The 21794-nt window shown below is 46.4% G+C and overlaps 1 protein-coding gene across 15 annotated transcripts in view; it reads left to right on the top strand.

Moving 5' to 3' along the window:
- Window positions 1-21794, top strand: part of DGKZ (diacylglycerol kinase zeta) — a 731702-nt gene that overhangs the window by 427848 nt on the left and 282060 nt on the right. For all 15 annotated transcript variants that reach the window (XM_069221731.1, XM_069221725.1, XM_069221730.1 and 12 more), the window contains 2 exons: window positions 8955-9026; window positions 15267-15383. In XM_069221731.1, coding sequence (XP_069077832.1) covers window positions 8955-9026; window positions 15267-15383 — 189 coding nt within the window. The remainder of the gene's footprint in view (window positions 1-8954; window positions 9027-15266; window positions 15384-21794) is intronic.

Genomic DNA, 21794 nt, shown 5'->3' with positions numbered 1-21794 from the left:
CAGAGAAGATGCTTTCCATGACTCCAGGGAGTACATCCCAGTAATTCATGCTAAGATCCCTAGAAGTAGAGCGTAAACAACCCATAGCAGTCCAGGCTCAGAGTAGATGCCCACATGACTCTGGTGAGTATATCCCATTAGTTCATGCTGAGAGCCGTGGCAGTGTGTAAACAATCCATAGCAGTCCAAGCTCAGAGGAGATGTTCACATGACTCTGGTGAGTACATCCCATTAGTTCATGCTGAGAGCCTTACCAGTGTGTAAACAATCCATAGCAGTCCTGGTTCAGAGTAGATGCTTTTTATGACTCCAGTGAGTACAGCTCCATAGTTTACTCATGCTGAGATCCATAGCAGCAGAGAGTAAATAATCCATAGCTTTCCATGCTCAGAGGAAATGCCTTTCATGACTCCAGGGAGTACATCCCAGTAATTCATGCTGAGATCCCTAGCAGTAGAGCGTAAACAATCCATAGCAGTCCAAGCTCAGAGTAGATGCCCACATGACTCTGGTGAGTACATCCCATTAGTTCATGCTGAGAGCCCTACCAGTGTGTAAACAATCCATAGCAGTCCTGGTTCAGAGTAGATGCTTTTTATAACTCCAGTGAGTACATCCCCATAGTTCACTCATGCTGAGATCCATAGCAGCAGAGAGTAAATAATCCATAGCATTCCAAGCTCAGAGGAGATACCTTCCATGAATCCAGGGAGTACATCCCATTAGTTCATGCTGCGATCCCTAGCAGTAGAGTGTAAACAATCCATAGCAGCCCAGGCTCTGAGTAGATGCCCACATGACTCTGGTGAGTACATCCCATTAGTTCATGCTGAGAGCCCTACCAGTGTGTAAACAATCCATAGCAGTCCTAGCGCTGAGTAGATGCTTTCTTTGGCTCCAGTGTGGATCCCCATAGTTCACTCATGCTGAGATCCATAGCAGTAGAGCATAAACTATCCATAGCAGTCCAGGCTCAGAGTAGATGCCCACATGACTCTGGTGAGTACATCCCATTAGTTCATGCTGAGATCGCTGCCAGTGTGTAAACTATCCATAGCAGTCCAGGTTCAGAGAAGATGCTTTCCATGACTCCAGGGAGTACATCCCAGTAATTCATGCTAAGATCCCTAGAAGTAGAGCGTAAACAACCCATAGCAGTCCAGGCTCAGAGTAGATGCCCACATGACTCTGGTGAGTATATCCCATTAGTTCATGCTGAGAGCTGTGGCTGTGTGTAAACAATCCATAGCAGTCCAAGCTCAGAGGAGATGTTCACATGACTCTGGTGAGTACATCCCATTAGTTCATGCTGAGAGCCTTACCAGTGTGTAAATAATCCATAGCAGTCCTGGTTCAGAGTAGATGCTTTTTATGACTCCAGTGAGTACAGCTCCATAGTTTACTCATGCTGAGATCCATAGCAGCAGAGAGTAAATAATCCATAGCTTTCCATGCTCAGAGGAAATGCCTTTCATGACTCCAGGGAGTACATCCCAGTAATTCATGCTGAGATCCCTAGCAGTAGAGCGTAAACAATCCATAGCAGTCCAAGCTCAGAGTAGATGCCCACATGACTCTGGTGAGTACATCCCATTAGTTCATGCTGAGAGCCCTACCAGTGTGTAAACAATCCATAGCAGTCCTGGTTCAGAGTAGATGCTTTTTATAACTCCAGTGAGTACATCCCCATAGTTCACTCATGCTGAGATCCATAGCAGCAGAGAGTAAATAATCCATAGCATTCCAAGCTCAGAGGAGATACCTTCCATGAATCCAGGGAGTACATCCCATTAGTTCATGCTGCGATCCCTAGCAGTAGAGTGTAAACAATCCATAGCAGCCCAGGCTCTGAGTAGATGCCCACATGACTCTGGTGAGTACATCCCATTAGTTCATGCTGAGAGCCCTACCGGTGTGTAAACAATACATAGCAGTCCTAGCGCTGAGTAGATGCTTTCTTTGGCTCCAGTGTGGATCCCCATAGTTCACTCATGCTGAGATCCATAGCAGTAGAGCATAAACTATCCATAGCAGTCCAGGTTTAGAGTAGATGCCCACATGACTCTGGTGAGTACATCCCATTAGTTCATGCTGAGATCGCTGCCAGTGTGTAAACTATCCATGGCAGTCCAGGTTCAGAGAAGATGCGTTCCATGACTCCAGGGAGTACATCCCAGTAATTCATGCTAAGATCCCTAGAAGTAGAGCGTAAACAACCCATAGCAGTCCAGGCTCAGAGTAGATGCCCACATGACTCTGGTGAGTATATCCCATTAGTTCATGCTGAGAGCCGTGGCAGTGTGTAAACAATCCATAGCAGTCCAAGCTCAGAGGAGATGTTCACATGACTCTGGTGAGTACATCCCATTAGTTCATGCTGAGAGCCTTACCAGTGTGTAAACAATCCATAGCAGTCCTGGTTCAGAGTAGATGCTTTTTATGACTCCAGTGAGTACAGCTCCATAGTTTACTCATGCTGAGATCCATAGCAGCAGAGAGTAAATAATCCATAGCTTTCAATGCTCAGAGGAAATGCCTTTCATGACTCCAGGGAGTACATCCCAGTAATTCATGCTGAGATCCCTAGCAGTAGAGCGTAAACAATCCATAGCAGTCCAAGCTCAGAGTAGATGCCCACATGACTCTGGTGATTACATCCTATTAGTTCATGCTGAGAGCCCTACCAGTGTGTAAACAATCCATAGCAGTCCTAGATCTGAGTAGAGGCTTTCTTTGGCTCCAGTGTGTATCCCCATAGTTCACTCATGCTGAGATCCATAGCAGCAGAGCATAAACTATCCAGAGCAGTCCAGGCTCAGAGGAGATGCCTTCCATGACTACAGGGAGTACATCCCAGTAGTTCATGCTGAGATCCCTAGCAGTAGAGCTTAAACAATCCATAGCAGTCCACGCTCAGAGGAGATGTTCACATGACTCTGGTGAGTACATCCCATTAGTTCATGCTGAGAGCCCTACCAGTGCGTGAACAATCCATAGCAGTCCAGGCTCAGAGTAGATGCTTTCTATGACTCCAATGAGTACATCCCCATAGTTTACTCATGCTGAGATCCCTAGCAGTAGAGCATAAACTATCCATAGCAGTCCAGGCTCAGAGGAGATGCCTTCCATGACTCCAGGGAGTAAATCCCCATAGTTCACTCATGCCGAGATCCATAGCAACAGAGCGTAAACTATCCATAGCAGTCCAGGCTCAGAGGAGATGCCTTCCATGACTCCAGTGGGTACATCCCCATAGTTCACTCATGCCGAGATCCATAGCAACAGAGCGTAAACTATCCATAGCAATCCAGGCTCAGAGGAGATGCCTTCCATGACTCCAGGGAGTACATCCCAGTAGTTCATGCTGAGATCCATAGCAGTAGAGCGTAAACAATCCATAGCAGTCCAGGCTCAGAGGAGATGCCCACATGACTCCAGGGAGTACATCCCCATAGTTCACTCATGCCGAGATCCATAGCAACAGAGCGTAAACAATCCATAGCAGTCCAGGCTCAGAGGAGATGCCCACATGACTCCAGGGAGTACATCCCCATAGTTCACACATGCCGAGATCCATAGCAACAGAGCGTAAACTATCCATAGCAATCCAGGCTCAGAGGAGATGCCTTCCATGACTCCAGGGAGTACATCCCAGTAGAGGTGAGTACATCCCAGAAGTTCACACCTTCCACGGCTGCAATAAGCAGGTGGCATCCACACGGTCCTCTAGGGAATCTCCAAGACCGCTACTGAGATCAGAGGCCCAGTCTTGCTCCCAGGCGGACTTGAACTGCAGACATGAACGTCGACTCATTTCTAAGTGAGAGGAACCAACCAGCATTGAGTCAGCCATTGAAAGAGGGGCATCCTAGGGGACCTTTTTAGGCAAACGTGTGGCTGCCACTTGAGTGACGCAATGCACTGTTGCATATAATGTTCTTTCCTGTACTGTCTGCAAACACTGTGTACTCTCAGCTGTAGTGCCTTGACTCACTGAGCGATTACATTGATGCAACATGCATAGCAGAACTACTGGCATTTGATTACATCCCTACTCCGGCTCACACCATCCACTTGTAGCTGTGCTACTTACACACACATATAGCAGCGCACTATCCAAGTAAAACTCTGATCACTGCTTTGTGAAAAGTACTTGTCGCAGCAGAATATAGAGGAGGCCGTCTGCACAGCCCCGCCACCAGCAGCATTCACCCACAGTACAGGATGCTCTTGGCATCATTGGCATTGGAACACAGGATGAAGGATAACACAAGCCCACAGCACCACACCATGTGATTACAGCTGAACTATCTGCACACACTGTATGATTACAGGTGTACTACCTGCACTCACTGTGTGATTACAGCTGTACTACCTGCACACACTGTGTGATTACAGGTGTACTACCTGCACACACGCTGTGATTACAGCTGTACTACCTGCACACACTGTATGATTAGAGCTGTACTACCTGCACACACTGTGTGATTACAGGTGTACTACCTGCACACACTCTGTGATTACAGGTGTACTACCTGCACACACTCTGTGATTACAAGTGTACTACCTGCACACACTCTGTGATTACAGGTGTACTGCCTGCACACACTGTGATTACAGCTGTACTACCTGCACACACTGTGTGATTACAGCTGTACTATCTGCACACACTGTGTGATTACAGGTGTACTACCTGCACACACTCTGTGATTACAGGTGTACTACCTGCACACACTATGTGATTACAAGTGTACTACCTGCACACACTCTGTGATTACAGGTGTACTGCCTGCACACACTGTGATTACAGCTGTACTACCTGCACACACTGTGTGATTACAGCTGTACTATCTGCACACACTGTGTGATTACAGCTGTACTCCATACACACTGTTCCAGTAGCAGCACCTTTCCACTCCCCATCTGATTACAGCTACCCTACCTGCCTGAGGTGTTATCACTGGGGGCAGATGTGCAGCATGCACAGATGTGTGACTGCAGCTGGCCTTCTGCATGCAGCATAGACACGTCACGGTGTGAGGAAGGCATGAGGAATGGTGCACACAAGTACAGCATCAGTAAAACCCAGCCCAGGCATACATAAATATTGGCCCAGCTTAAAGAAATCAGTGTGGCAATAGCAGCAGCACTAACACAACCATTTCCATAAATCCCCATAAGATTCTGCAGAGTTCCGCAGGTGGCGGAGTTTCGGCATGTCACGCTGCTCGCCTGGTTTGTTAGCACTGGGAGCTTGTTCCCCCTCTAAAAGCAGCATGAACGGCGCCACGAGGCGCGCCAGAGGGGGCTGCTTCTTTCTGCGCTCACATAGAGTTCCGACTCGAGCGTCCGCTTTCCTAGTGCGAACAGTGGCGACCTACCTCCACCGCCCGTGTTGAGAAATCAGGCCCAGGCTCGTTCTACTGCTAGATTTTCTTGCTTGAGCTCCCCAACTTAACATTGGCGTGCCGCACGCGAGAAAAACTCCGCCACGTGGCGGTTATTGGAGAAGATTGCTGCTGAGCAGCTTTTATAAGCTATGATTAGCTGGAAACAGAGACCAGCTTTCAAGCAGTTTGTGCTGTCTAGGAATACCAGGAAACAGAATATTGCTGCTCAGCAGCTTCCCTAAATTAGGAATACCAAGAAACAGAAGGTTTCTGCTGAACACCTTCCATAAACCCAGAGTACCAGGAAACAGAAGATTGCTGCTGAGCATGGTTCTGCTGTCTTGGAATACCATGGAATAGAAGATTGCTGCTGAACAGCTTCCATAAACTTGGAATACCAGGAAACAGAAGATTGCTGCTGAGCATGGTTCTGCTGTCTTGGAATACCACGAAACAGAAGATTGCTGCTGAGCAGCTTCCATAATCTGGGAATACCAGGAAACAGAAGATTACTGCTCAGCAGCTACTGTGACATAGGAATACTAGGAAACAGAAGATTGCTTCCAAGCAGGTTATGCTCTCTTAGAATACCAGGAAACAGAAGATTGCTGCTGAGCATGGTTCTGCTGTCTTGGAATACCATGGAATAGAAGATTGCTGCTGAGCAGCTTCCATAACCTGTGAATACCAGGAAACAGAAGATTACTGCTAAGCAGCTATTATAAAATAGGAATACTAGGAAACAGAAGATTACTGCTGAGCATGGTTCTGCTGTCTTGGAATACCATGGAATAGAAGATTGCTGGTGAGCTGCTCCTATAAACTAGGAATATCAAGAAACAGAAGATTTCTGCTGAACAGCTTCCATAAACTTGGAATACCAGGAAACAGAAGATTGCTGCTGAGCATGGTTCTGCTGTCTTGGAATACCACGAAACAGAAGATTGCTGCTGAGCAGCTTCCATAATCTGGGAATACCAGGAAACAGAAGATTACTGCTCAGCAGCTACTGTGAGATAGGAATACTAGGAAACAGAAGATTGCTTCCAAGCAGGTTATGCTCTCTTAGAATACCAGGAAACAGAGTATTGCTTCTGATCAGCTTCTATAAACTATGGATATCAAGAAACATAAGATTTCTGCTGAGTAGCTTCCATAACCTAGGAATACAAGGAAATAGAAGATTGCTGCTGAGCAGGCTCTGCTGTCTGTGAATAGCAGGAAACAGAAGATTGCTGCTGAGCAGTTTCCTTAAACTGGGAATACCAGGAAACAGAGGATTGCTGCTCAGCAGCTTCTAAAAAATAGGAATACCAGGAAACAGAAGATTGGTGCTGAGCAGCTTCCATAAACTGGGAATACCAGGAAATGGAAGATTGCTGCTCAGCAGCTTCTATAAAGTAGGAATACCAGGAAACAGAAGATTGCTGCTGAGCAGCTTCCATAAACTGTGATACCAGGAAACAGAAGATTACTACTCAGCAAATTCTGTAAAATAGGAATACCAGGAAACAGAAGATTGCTTCTGAGCAGCTTCTATGAACTACGAATACCACAAAACAGAAGATTGCTGCTGAGTAACTTCTACAGACTAGGAACACCAGGAAATAGAAGATTGCTGCTTGGCAGTTTTTATACAGTGGAATATCAGGAAGCAGAAGGCTGCTTCTGAGTAACCTCTATAAACTGGGAATACCAGGAAACAGAATATTACTTCTGAGCAGTTTCTATAAACTGTGAATATCAGAAAACAGAAGATTGAGCCTGAATCTATCTATATAGTAGGAACACCAGGAAAGAGAAGATTTGTGCAGCAGCTTCTATGAACTAGGAATACCAGGAAATAGAAGATTGTTCCTGAGCAGCTGCTATGAACTAGGACTACCACAAAACAGAAGATTACTGCTGAGCAACTTCTATAAACTGTGAATCCCAGGAAACAGAAAATTGCTGCTGAGCATCTTCTATACACTAGGAATATAAGGAAACAGAAGATTGCTGCTGAGCAACTTCTATAAACTGTGAATCCCAGGAAACAGAAAATTGCTGCTGAGCATCTTCTATATACTAGGAACACCAGGAAACGGAAGATTGCTGCTGAGCAGCTTCTATGAACTGGGAATACCAGGAAACAGAAGATTGCTGCTGAGCATCTTCTATACACTAGGAATATCAGGAAACAGAAGATTGCTGCTGAGCATCTTCTATATACTAGGAACACCAGGAAACGGAAGATTGCTGCTGAGCAGCTTCTATGAACTGGGAATGGCAGCAAATAGATTGCTGCTGAGCAGCTTCTATATACTCGGAATACGAAGAAACAGAAGATTGCTGCGCAGCAGCGTATATAAACTAGGGATACCAGGAAACAGAGGATTGCTGTTGAGCATCTTCTGTAGACTAGGAATATCAGGAAACAGAAGATTGCTGACAAGCTGCTTCTGCACACCAAACAGCGGCCAACGCCGCAAATTTGAGGGGGAGGGGGAAATGGATGACGATGAGGACGGGGGACATTCTTTAATAGTATTTTTTTTTAATGTACCGATCCTGCCGCCGTCTGCCGCCTCACTCCTGTTCCCTTTGATGGTGTTGGTGTCCCAGCAGTCCCTGGGTCACCAGCATAGGCTCCTCATGCAATTCTGGCACTGCTCTCATGCTAAACCTACCATGAGAGCAGCACCAGGATTGGTCTGAGCGGCTTGGTCTGCTGCTCAGACAATGCACCGGAGTTTGTGCAGTTTCTCCAACCTGACTGTGCAACTCAGCTGGTTGGAAAAACTTAAGAGCGCATGTCTGTTTGGCTGGCCTAAGATGGCCAACTAAAATTGACATGCGCACTTAAGTGCGCTTCACTCCTCTCCCCTCCGATATCGTTTTATTTTTCAGTTGCTGACTCTTAGCCCGTGGGGCGACGCTCCTTCACCATTGTGGAGGACCCGCCCCTGCATCTAAGAACACTCGGTGTTGGTTGCAGATCAGTGCCTCAGATTCAGTAAGCTTGGAACACAGCATGCCTCATTTCGAGTGGCCCTCAAGGTGAATACCCCTCTGGGCCATTTTACATTGCTTAGTGTGGTGGAAATGCCAAGACTGAAAACTCCAAACCTGGTAATTCTGTGCTCTGAGGCACCACACCCTCTCGGCATGTCCTGCACTTGCCATGACCACCCTACTCCTGCACAGAAGTCTCAACAAAGTCCCGGATTGACGGTGATTCTCCCGTCAGGTGAAATTGTAAATAACCCTCCAAGAGACATCGGGAAAAACATTGTGGCAATCCTTTTTTTTAAATGATTTTTTGTTTGTTAGAATTAACTCTCCATTCATGGTACTTAAACATTTCATGTTCCTTTGACTTGCATGTGCGACCCACTTGCTCCTTGAGTCTAGGAATCCATTGGAAGTTGTATGTTGTGCTGTTCTGTCCTGTACTGCCAAAAGGCCCTTTCTTCGACATGTATGTGCCCCACAACTTTTCTAAAGTATAACTCATCTTGCATCACTCTTTCCAGATCTGATGTCCCCCTTCTCACCCCCTCTGTCTCTCTCTTCTCTTCACAGGGTTTCCAGCAGAAGTTTGCCTTTCACAGTAAAGAGATTGTGGCCATCAGCTGCTCCTGGTGTAAATATGCGGTGAGTGGGAGGGATGAGTGCCCGTTTACCCTCAGTTCTGGAGGCTCAAACGCCTGTACCGAGTGTCCAAAATCTGCTGCTCACCTCTCAGCGCTATATTTGAAACTATACATGCGTGTAAAGCTGATGTAAAGTTGCAGACCTGGCATACATCAGCTGGCAGGACCTAAAATCCAAGTCAAAAATATCTGTCTCGTTGGTACTTGAGATGCTTTATGTCCTTTCTTCAAATTTTATAAACTCAAAAGTAAAATGCAAAATCTCTCCCACATTTCGGTTAAAAGATCGACCTCCAGGTCCATGCGGTTACTGGGGAAAAACTAGGTGTAACCTGTTACCTGAAATGGCCTCCTGGATGGTGATGTGGGCCAGGGTTTGAGCAAAGAGTGGTATCTTTTATGGCAGTGTCTGCTCACACCTTGGGCAGTGACACATAAACTGTACAATACAAGGGCTGTGAAGACACCTCATGGCACGCGGCGCTACACTGGCTGTGCAAGGGACATTGTGCAGTGTCTGCTCACACCTTGGGCAGTGACGCATAAACTGTACAATACAAGGGCTGTGAAGACACCTCATGGCACGCGGCGCTACACTGGCTGTGCAAGGGACATTGTGCAGTGTCTGCTCACACCTTGGGCAGTGACGCATAAACTGTACAATCTAAGGTTAAGAGACCCCTTATGGCAAGCGGCGCTACACTGGCTGTGCAAGGGACATTGTGCAGTGTCTGCACACACCTTGGGCAGTGACGCATAAACTGTACAATCTAAGGTTAAGAGACCACTCATGGCACGCAACGCTACTCTGGCTGTGCAAGGGACGTTGTGCAGTGTTTGCTTGGGCAGTGACACATAAACTGTACAATCTAAGGTTAAGAGACCCCTCATGGCACGCGACGCTACTCTGACTGTGCACGGGACATTGTGCAGTGTCTGCTCACACCTTGGGCACTGACACATAAACTGTACAATCTAAGGTTAAGAGACCCCTCATGGCATGCGGCGCTACACTGGCTGTGCAAGGGACATTGTGCAGTGTCTGCACACTCCTTGGGCAGTGACGCATAAACTGTACAATCTAAGGTTAAGAGACCCCTCATGGCACGCGGCGCTACACTGGCTGTGCACGGAACATTGTGCAGTGTCTGCTCACACCTTGGGCAGTGACGCATAAACTGTACAATCTAAGGTTAAGAGACCCCTCATGGCATGCGGCGCTACACTGGCTGTGCAAGGGACATTGTGCAGTGTCTGCACACTCCTTGGGCAGTGACACATAAACTGTACAATCTAAGGTTAAGAGACCCCTCATGGCACGCAACGCTACTCTGGCTGTGCAAGGGACATTGTGCAGTGTTTGCTTGGGCAGTGACGCATAAACTGTACAATCTAAGGTTAAGAGACCCCTCATGGCACGCAACGCTACTCTGGCTGTGCAAGGGACATTGTGCAGTGTCTGCAAACACCTTGGGCAGTGACGCATAAACTGTACAATCTAAGGTTAAGAGACCCCTCATGGCACGCAGCGCTACACTGGCTGCGGAAGGGACATTGTGCAGTGTCTGCACATTCCTTGGGCAGTGACACATAAACTGTACATTCTAAGGTTAAGAGACCGCTCGTGGCACGCAACGCTACTCTGGCTGTGCAAGGGACGTTGTGCAGTGTCTGCACACACCTTGGGCAGTGACGCATAAACTGTACAATCTAAGGTGAAGAGACCCCTCATGGCACGCGGCGGTACACTGGCTGTGCACCGGACATTGTGCAGTGTCCGCACACACCTTGGGCAGTGATGCATAAACTGTACAATCTAAGGTTAAGGGACCCCTCATGGCACGCGGCGCTACACTGGTTGTGCACGGAACATTGTGCAGTGTCTGCTCACACCTTGGACAGTGAAGCGGCACGCGGCGCTACACTGGCTGCGCACCAGACATTGTGCAGTGTCCTCACACTCCTTGGGCAGTGACTGACGCATAAACTGTACAATCTGAAGGGTTAAGACTATTAGTAGCGGGCGACGCTGCACAAGTCACTGCAGATATTATACAGTGTCTGCACACTCTATAGACTGACACAAAAAAGTACAGTCTAAGAGTTATAAAGACCCCTCATGGCATGCAGCACTACACAGGACATTGTGCAGTGTCTGTACACACTGTTTACTGCGACACATAAACTGTACAATCTAAGGTTTATGAAAAATTATCATAAAATACAATATTTGGAAAATAAATTATCTTTGTCCTATAGTCCCTGGCTGTGTCCCTTTGCCTCAATAATAAGAGATATCGGAGAGAAACAGCCCGTACTAATGCTTACTAAATTACCTTTTGTTTAAAAATATTCATGTTTTTTTAGAGTTTGCAAATTTACAAAACACTTCCATGTACAATATTCCATGCACCTTCATTGCCTAGTGGAAACCCTGGTTTCCACAGATGAACAAGCCCCTTTCCAGCTCCTTTCATGGATGTCCCACTGGAAGGTCTTGTTCAAACCCATAAATGTTCAGGTTCGTCTAATCTCGGTTTCACTTCTCTGAATTTCTAATGTCCGGAGCTGTGGGTTGGAAGTCTTGTGAAGGAGGAACTTGTGTGAAGATGTGTTTTTGAGGAGAATGTATTAGTGTTCCCAGCACAGTGCAGAGCCTGTCACTGCTGCTTGTGTGCACATCTGAAGTATAAAAGACAGATTATTTAGTTGAATAAAAAGAACAATAGGTCATGCTCTAAATTCTGACTCCCAGGGCCTGCTTCACAAATTAAACAAGAGAGGGGAGACATCTGATAGGTTAAAGAAACATAAATGGTGTTCCTTATGTTTGAAGTTTTGGTAAAGACTTGAGTGAAAAAAAGCTGCCCCTGGAAATGATCCAATGGACTATAATGGAAAGTAACTGAGGGCCTGGTTTAGAGTTTGGGGGATGGGTTACTCCATCACAAATGTGACGGATATCCCGTCTGATGTGTTACAATCCCATTGTATCCTGTGGGAATCGTAATACAGAAGCTGGGATATCCGCCACGTTTGTGTCAGAGGAACCCGTCCCCCTAACGGTACATCAGGCCCTGAGTCTGAAGAAGGACAGATCCGGCTGAGCCCTTTGAAATCCTGATGGGGGCACAAATCTTGTTTATTCTTCTGCAGATCGCTTTGCGAGCCTTACTGTCCAATCCATACATCCTTGTTTCATCACTGAAGACCATACACGCTATTGGGTTTTATACGCATCTGCAGAAAATAAGAGTCGAACGACTTTCCTGCACGGAGTTAGGTCAGCGAGTGTTCTGTAAGGCCTGTCAGAGCTCAGAACATTTGGATATTAACGTAAACCCATTCTGCAGTGCATTCAATATTTTCCTTATTCATATAAAGATATTTAAGGAAAGAGAAATGTGTGTGCAGGAGTCAAAATAAATTTGTCTATTAGGAAATTTGACCAAGCAGATTGAACTGGGGTCGGACATCATTTACCTTTTGCAAATGTTTGAGTTGTGTATTTGTTTATACCTTGTTATATAAAATCCTCCATTTGCAACATCTAACTACTGTCGCAAGAGAATGTTTCGGGCTCATGTTCTGAAGAAAGGGACAAAGATTGAAACGACTCATTCTGTGTGGCTTCTTAATATCAATTAAATAGTTACGTTATACATTGTGATTCGGAGACTGTTCGCTGCTTAATAAGGATGACGAGCTCTGAACCGCTGTTGAAAACGCAGCAAGGAACAACCCTTGTCTTTACCCTTCATGATCTAAACAGGAAACCTGTACATGGTGGGTAGAAATCCTGGGTTAGGAGAGATCAGAAGTCTGGCAAAACTGTCCCTTTTTTCAAGATCATTTCTGATGGAGCGACGAACAACCTCAAGAAGGCGGCCGAGGATCTTAAGCGACTAAAGGAGAACAGAACGATTAACTCCTCTTCAAAGTCAGATGTGATCTTCGTAAGGAAGAGAGAAAATCACTCTGGATGTTATTAAGCAGAAGAACTGAACAGAGCCTGTGAATAAGATGCAATGAAACATTGGGTCAATGTTTCATAGAGATCAGTTCTGAAGGTGAACTCTTCGTATTAAAACTAAACCATAATGTAGAAGCCGGCAAAGGTGCTTAGAGCAACGCGATGCGTCCCAATGGGAAACTTCAGTGCAACCGAAAGATACTGTTATTGGACAAAACGAGGAGGCGAGGAACTCGCCCCACTAAGAGCCACAGAATCTAAATCTTCAGAGATGGAACAACTTGAAGGATCGTGATGTTCCTTCCTTAGCACAGATGTCTCCTTAGTTAAATGAAGAGGGGAATTACCCTTCCTGGAAGCTTGTCATTCTGAAGGGTTCTCACATTAAGGACCCTACAAAGGATGCTAGTGAGAGGGAGACCTTTTAATAGATGATGCATGCACAAAAGGAGACTTAAGATCACATTAAACGCAAGTTGCGGCTAATAACGAACTTCTACAATTGTGGCCACAAGATGCGTGCCATAACTCAGAAGGAGATTCTAATAATCTGAGTTAGAAATAACATCGAAAGAGTTTAATTGGGTGAAGCAGAGATGAGAAAGGACTTCAGGGATGGACATCAAACATCTAACCACCTATCTCAGTGGCCTGAATCTGTGGGACTGGACTGCTTAATGTTCCATTGATTTCACTCCTGTACCCATGTGAGTTTCACCCATACCTGACATGCAAATCTAACATTTGACAGAATGTTAAAGTCCAACCTCCACTTTAAATCCTTTAATTCTCCTCATTATTTGTAAAATCCTAAGGAAAGCAGGGAGTTTCCACCGCCTGCTAATGAAACACATTTTTCCATCTGACAGTCTGGTCTTTCTGTTGTATTTTGTTTTTAAATGACGTCTTAATTCAGCCATAAACTGCTTTATTCTGAACTTTTGACTGCTTCAGAACTCGAAGAAGGGTATGCATCCGACACACATCTCGTTGAAAAATTGTTTGAAATGCAAATACCATTTTGGAAAACCGAGCTAGTTTGTTGGGCAGTACCTAGCAGTCTGTTGCTTCTGGGGGGCCTCTCAGCAGACTGAGTCCAATGCCCAGTAGAGCAGCTCATCAGGGCACTGGCTCACTAAACGCCAACTGGTGTTTCCTCCTTATCCCCTTGATTCACACATTAATTCACACCATGTTAGCTAAGTATCTTCTGATGGAAGATGGCTGCTCGTTGAAGGCTGTACTTTATTAGTTAAGACTACTAAAGTGTTACTTTACTAGGAGTATCTCAGTTCTCTTCTCCCTCCTTCACTTTTTTGTCCCATCACTAAGGAACTGAAGAATTCACTGAGTAGAGTCACTTATGTAAATAGACATCACCTAATCATGTGTCTTGTTGTGTTCTCTGGCAGCAAAAATCCACTAGTGCAGGAAAAGTGCACATACAATGGAATGCACTTCAAAAGCGCACAGCTGCCTAACAAGGTGTCCCGGCGCTAGCGGAAGGGGTTGTCACATTGTCCAAGTACGAGAGCCAGAGTTAGGACATCATTTGAACAGGATCAAAGAGAAATGTTTTAAGACCTTTTCTAAAAGCCATTTCAGAAGGACAACTTCTCAAGACCAAAGGCGCGCATTCCCGAGTCCGGCTGCCGGGCAGGCAAAGGACCGGCCACCTCTTCTGGACATATCTGTGGGAATTTGAGACAGTTTGAGGTTGTTAGAACCCAAGGAGCGGGCCTGAAAGGAGAACTTGAACTGGCACCTAAACTAAGGAGGTCCCTTCCGACATCAACATAAATCAAGAATTATATTGGTTAAATCTGGAAAAAATGAATTGCAGGTCAGTAATGACTGTCGCTTATGATTTATGATTCTATTGCAAACTTTTCCTAGTATCTGAAAAGTCTCCAATGCATACGCATTACATCTACCACAGCGCAGGGTGTCCACCGGCTTGTACAACCTCAGGCTCCTTCCGATCCCTGACTCTCCATCTCTTTCTGTATCCTTGTCTTCATCTCTTTGCTCAACCTCTTCTCGCTTCTCTCCCTGTCTCCTCACTGTATCACTCATCCACTCGTCCTCCTCCTCCCTTACCTCTCGCCACTGTATTTCCACACTCTCTCCAGTTGTGACCTTCTTTACCCACTCAAATCTTCCCCTGCACTCTCTTATCCTCCCACATCCACTGATCTCTTTATTTCTCTGCTTCCCCCCTTTTATCCTCTTTCCCTCTTGTGATCCCTCTTGTTCTCTCCTCCACAGTATCACAATAAGGTTTCCTGCTTCATGCTGCATCACATCGAGGACCCATGCTCCCTCGGGGTGCACGCCGCTGTCATTGTGCCGCCAACCTGGATCCTTCGGGTTCGCCGTCCTCAGGTGAGTGACTCTCATGTCTGTAAGTCTTGAGGTCTGTTTTTGTGATGTCCCACTGGGTGAGTCACTCTTGGGGGGTGATGGTTGGTACCCCTTGGGATAGATCGTTGGAGTGCATCTGCGGGTGGTGTCTCTTTAGAGAAGAAACTAAGATCCCAGGTTTACGCCCAGCTACCTCTCCATTGCTCATTGACTTTAATCTTGTCTATAATCCTGTACAGCATTTCTCTGCCTTTTAGCCAGGTTTATACGTCAGAAATACCGCCTACATACACTTCCTCACTCTGCCTCATGAACAACTGTGTTCAGAGGTCACAAATCTGCCAAGTTAGGTTTTAGGTTTGTGATGTGAAAGTTGCCTGTAACAGACCCCCCTTCTGGTGATACTGTTTCAGAAATGTCCCTTTCACATTAAGGAAACAATCAACAAACTTCAAAAGTTATCTCCCTGGGAAATAGTGGGCGGCTCAGGACGCCTTCACAGTTAAAAAGGGCTTCTTAATTTTGTAGTCGCTTGTCTGACATGTATATTCCTTTATTAAGTGGTAAAGAAAGGCTTGTCTATAAACATTTTGGGGCTAATTTTTAGTTGGGCAGAGAGGGTAATCCATTGCGAATACCTTCTCCGTCAGACTCCTCTTATGCCTGCCCCATTTAGAGGTTGGTCAGACAACTTTACCAATGGAGCAGCTTTTGCTCCATCAGTGTAAACCTTCTTCTGAGAGAGTAGGGACCATTGGATGTAAGTAATCTGACTGTCCACCCTATTGAGAGTGAGTGGTCCGACGGCTATTTATTCTGTACCATCACCTCCAGGACGGACAGTAAAAGAAATCAATGACCCTCACACCATGCGGGGAAACCTCAGTGGTGTGGGAGTTCTTAGGTTTTTATATTCCATAATGTTTGAGAGGGCCGTCCATCAAACGTTTCCTACACTTACAGGACCCACCATGACTGCAGTTCCTGCCACTGTATAATTCGTGAGGCCGCGGACATCTCCAAATTTGGTGGGTGGAGTAAGAGGAGGTTGGCGGACGTAAAGTCCTCTGCCACCCTCTCTGCCTTTACCCTGTCTGCCCAACCCTAAATCAGGCGCCAGGCTTCTTTCTATTACCATGGTGGCAAGATTAAGCATGTGTAAGTAGGGACGAAAACCTAAAATTGATGATGGGGACATGCAGATCAGTCATTCACACAATCTTGTCTGACACTGCATCTGCTCGTGGGCTGAGAACACCTGTGTGTCCCGGTATTCACAGGTGCAGCTTTGCACAGACTTCCCTCACAGGTGTGTGGCCAAGATGATCTGGGTACGGTTGGCCCTGTTGTGTGAAATCTGTAAACTAAAACAATGAAATGGAATGTTTCCCAGGTTCATTACCTATAGTGAAGATTGCCTATATTGATCCATTCACATTTGCATTTTTAAACTTCTCCTACGCACAGCTTTAGCTGTCTAATGTCAGAGACCTAGTGTTGACAATACCCATACATACCCCGGGCTTTGGGGTAGCCCATTGCTTATGGATGGTCTCATTTATTTGCTTCTTACTCAGTGAGTTTCCGTCCTCTTTCTGTGTTTGTCCCTTCTCTGGAGCATTGCTTCTTTACCATCCTTTTGATTGGATGACTTGTATCCTTCCACTGTTTACATTCAGGGAACTATATGTTCGATGGCATCTGTCGCTGTAGATACGCATGTTTTGCAATAGCTCGCCATCTGGTGTTGGGCCGGAGTGTTACAAGTTGTTTTTCTTCGAAGAAGTCTTTCGAGTCACGGGACCGAGTGACTCCTCCTTTTGTCTCCATTGCGCATGGGCGTCGACTCCATCTTCGATTGTTTTTTTTCCGCCATCGGGTTCGGACGTGTTCCTGTCGCTCCGAGTTTCGGAACGGAAAGTTAGCTAATTTCGGAAGATTTTCGTCAGTATTGTTGCGTTCGGGATCGGCGTACTTAGATTCAACACCGCATCGAAGATCGAAGAGCTCCGGTGCCCTTCGGGGGTAGTTTTTCGATCCCCCGTCGGGGCCTGGTCGGCCCGACCGCGTGCTGAAGAACGCCGATGGAACGGACCCCGTTCCGTTTCTGCCCCAAATGCACAATAAATACCCCTATACAGACCAACACTTGGTCTGTAACCTGTGCCTGTCACCTGAGCACAGTGAAGACACCTGCGAGGCCTGTCGTGCGTTCCGGTCCCGAAAGACACTCCGAGACCGTCGAGCCAGAAGACTTCAGATGGCGTCCGCGCCGACAGCCCACCGAGAGTTCGAGGAACAGGAAGAGGAAGGTACCTTCTCGATCCAAGAATCGGACTCCGAAGGATTCGACGATACACAAACCGTGAGTAAGACGTCGAAAACCACACAGAGGAAGATTTACAAGGCCCAGGGGACGCCACTGCCACCAGGCCATGGCTCCACCCATAAATTCGGTGACCGACCGTCGGCACCAAAAAAGGCCCAAACAGTGCCGAGATCGTCCGACTCCGGTCGAGACACCGGCACGCAGCCTTCTCGGGACCGAGAAAGTGCTGGAGACAAGCCTCGACACCGAGATGCCGGTGTGGACACGGCTCGACGCCGAGACAGCGGCACCGAAGAAGATCGACGCCGAGAGGTTTCGGCCCCGAAAAAGAAAAAAGTCACCTCGGAGCCGAAAAAACACGCAGACAGGGTTTCGGTGCCGAAACAAACTGCAAGCGACCCAGCTTCAGGCTCTTATACAGAAGAGCACTCGCTAACCTCACAAATGCAAAAGCATAGGTTTGAGGAAGAGCTACAATCAACTGATGTGGACCATACGCAAAAGCGTATTTTCATACAGCAGGGGACAGGAAAAATAAGCACCCTTCCCCCCATTAGAAGAAAGAGAAGGTTGGAGTTCCAAACTGAACAGACACCACAACCAAAAGTGGTGAAAAGAGTTACCCCACCACCCTCTCCTCCGCCCGTGATTAACGTCTCACCAGCACAAACTCCATCACACTCCCCAGCTCACACCACCATAAGCCAAGGTGACCAAGATCAAGACGCATGGGACCTATACGACGCCCCAGTGTCAGATAACAGTCCGGAGGCATACCCTACGAAGCCATCTCCACCAGAGGACAGCACCGCGTATTCTCAAGTGGTGGCTAGAGCAGCACAATTTCACAACGTAAGCCTCCACTCAGAACAGGTCGAGGATGATTTTTTATTCAACACACTCTCCTCCACCCACAGCTCATACCAAAGCCTGCCTATGCTCCCTGGTATGCTCCGGCACGCAAAAGAAATCTTTAAGGAGCCGGTCAAAAGTAGGGCTATCACACCAAGGGTGGAAAAAAAGTATAAGGCGCCTCCTACAGACCCGGTTTTCATCACTACACAGCTGCCACCAGACTCTGTCGTTGTAGGAGCAGCTAGGAAAAGGGCCAACTCCCACACATCTGGAGATGCACCACCCCCAGATAAAGAAAGCCGCAAGTTCGATGCAGCTGGTAAGAGAGTCGCAGCACAAGCTGCAAACCAGTGGCGCATCGCGAACTCCCAGGCACTACTTGCGCGCTATGACAGAGCCCACTGGGACGAGATGCAACATCTCATTGAACATCTGCCCAAGGACTTACAAAATAGGGCAAAACAAGTGGTTGAGGAGGGACAGACCATTTCCAACAACCAGATCCGCTCCTCCATGAACGTCTGGATTTAAACCAGAGATTCAACAAGCAGTTCTCAATATGCCTTTTATCGAAAAAGAACTGTTCGGTCCAGAAGTGGACACAGCGATTGAGAAACTCAAAAAAGATACGGACACTGCCAAAGCCATGGGCGCACTCTACTCCCCGCAGAGCAGAGGGAATTACAGCACATTCCGTAAAACACCCTTTAGAGGGGGGTTTCGGGGTCAGAGCACACAAGCCAGCACCTCACAGGCAACACCGTCCAGTTACCAGGGACAGTACAGAGGAGGTTTTCGGGGACAATATAGAGGAGGGCAATTCCCTAGGAATAGAGGAAGATTTCAGAGCCCCAAAACCCCTACTACTAAACAGTGACTCACATGTCACTCACCCCCTCCACACAACACCAGTGGGGGGAAGAATAAGTCATTATTACAAAGCATGGGAGGAAATCACTACAGACACTTGGGTTCTAGCAATTATCCAACATGGTTATTGCATAGAATTTCTACAATTCCCTCCAAACATACCACCAAAAGCACAAAATTTGACAACACACCATTCCAATCTCCTGGAGATAGAAGTGCAGGCACTATTGCAAAAGAATGCAATCGAATTAGTGCCAAACACACAAATAAACACAGGAGTTTACTCACTGTACTTTCTGATACCAAAGAAGGACAAAACGCTGAGACCAATCCTAGACCTCGGAGTAGTGAACACTTTCATCAAATCAGACCACTTTCACATGGTCACACTACAAGAAGTATTGCCATTGCTAAAACTACACGACTACATGGCAACTTTAGACCTCAAGGATGCTTATTTCCATATACCAATACACCCATCGCACAGGAAATACCTAAGGTTTGTATTCAAGGGAATACACTACCAATTCAAGGTACTGCCTTTCGGATTAACAACCGCACCAAGAGTCTTTACCAAATGTCTAGCGGTAGTCGCTGCACACATAAGAAGGCAGCAAATACATGTGTTCCCATATCTAGACGACTGGCTAGTCAAGGCCCATTTGTTAATAGAGTGCTCAAATCACACAAATCATATCATACAAACCCTCTTCAAACTAGGGTTCACCGTCAATTTCACAAAATCCAAAATTCTGCCGCGCAAGGTACAACAATACCTGGGAGCCATAATAGACACATCAAAAGGAGTAGCCACTCCAAGTCCACAAAGAATTCGAAATTTCAACACCATCATACAACGCATGTATCCAACACAAAGGATACAAGCAAAGATGGTACTACAACTCCTAGGCATGATGTCTTCATGCATAGCCATTGTCCCAAACGCAAGACTGCATATGAGGCCCTTACAACAGTGCCTAGCATCACAATAGTCACAAGCACAGGGTCACCTTCTAGATCTGGTGTTAATAGACCGCCAAACGTACCTCTCGCTTCTGTGGTGGAACAACATAAATTTAAACAAAGGGCGGCCTTTCCAAGACCCAGTGCCACAATACGTAATAACAACAGATGCTTCCATGACAGGGTGGGGAGCACACCTCGATCAACACAGCATACAAGGACAATGGAACGTACATCAAACAAAACTGCATATAAATCACCTAGAACTTCTAGCAGTTTTTCAAGCACTAAAAGCTTTCCAACCAATAATAGTTCACAAATACATTCTCGTCAAAACAGACAACATGACAACAATGTATTATCTAAACAAGCAAGGGGGGACGCACTCCACGCAGTTAAGCCTGCTAGCACAAAAGATTTGGCGTTGGGCAATTCACAACCAAATTCGCCTAATAGCACAATTTATACCAGGGATCCAAAATCAACTCGCAGACAATCTCTCTCGAGATCACCAACAGGTCCACGAATGGGAAATTCACCCCCAAATTCTGAACACTTATTTCAAACTCTGGGGAACACCTCAGATAGACTTGTTTGCGACAAAGGAGAACGCAAAATGCCAAAACTTCGCATCCAGATACCCACACAAACAGTCCCAAGGCAATGCCCTATGGATGAACTGGTCAGGGATATTTGCTTACGCTTTTCCTCCTCTCCCTCTCCTTCCTTACCTGGTAAACAAACTCAGTCAAAACAAACTCAAACTCATATTAATAGCACCAACTTGGGCAAGGCAACCCTGGTACACAACGCTGCTAGACCTATCAGTAGTACCCTGCATCAAATTGCCCAACAGGCCAGATCTGTTGACACAGCACAACCAAAAGATCAGACACCCAGATCCAGCATCGCTGAATCTAGCAATCTGGCTCCTGAAATCCTAGAATTCGGGCACTTACAACTTACCCAAGAATGTATGGAAGTCATAAAACAAGCCAGAAGGCCATCCACCAGGCACTGCTATGCAAGTAAATGGAAGAGGTTTGTTTGCTACTGCCATATTAATCAAATACAACCATTACACACAACTCCAGAACATGTAGTGGGTTACTTGCTTCACTTACAAAAATCTAACCTGGCTTTCTCTTCCATTAAAATACACCTTGCAGCAATATCTGCATACCTGCAGACTACCTATTCAACTTCCCTATATAAGATACCAGTCATTAAAGCATTCATGGAGGGCCTTAGGAGAATTATACCACCAAGAACACCACCTGTTCCTTCATGGAACCTAAATGTTGTCCTAACTAGACTTATGGGTCCACCTTTTGAACCCATGCACTCCTGCGAAATACAGTTCCTAACCTGGAAGGTGGCATTTCTCATCGCCATTACTTCCCTAAGAAGAGTAA

This window comes from Pleurodeles waltl, chromosome 3_1 (assembly GCF_031143425.1).
Source record: "Pleurodeles waltl isolate 20211129_DDA chromosome 3_1, aPleWal1.hap1.20221129, whole genome shotgun sequence".
Lineage (NCBI taxonomy): Eukaryota > Metazoa > Chordata > Amphibia > Caudata > Salamandridae > Pleurodeles > Pleurodeles waltl.
The sequence above is the reverse complement of the archived record's forward strand: the minus strand, read 5'-3'. Positions and strand labels throughout refer to the sequence as shown.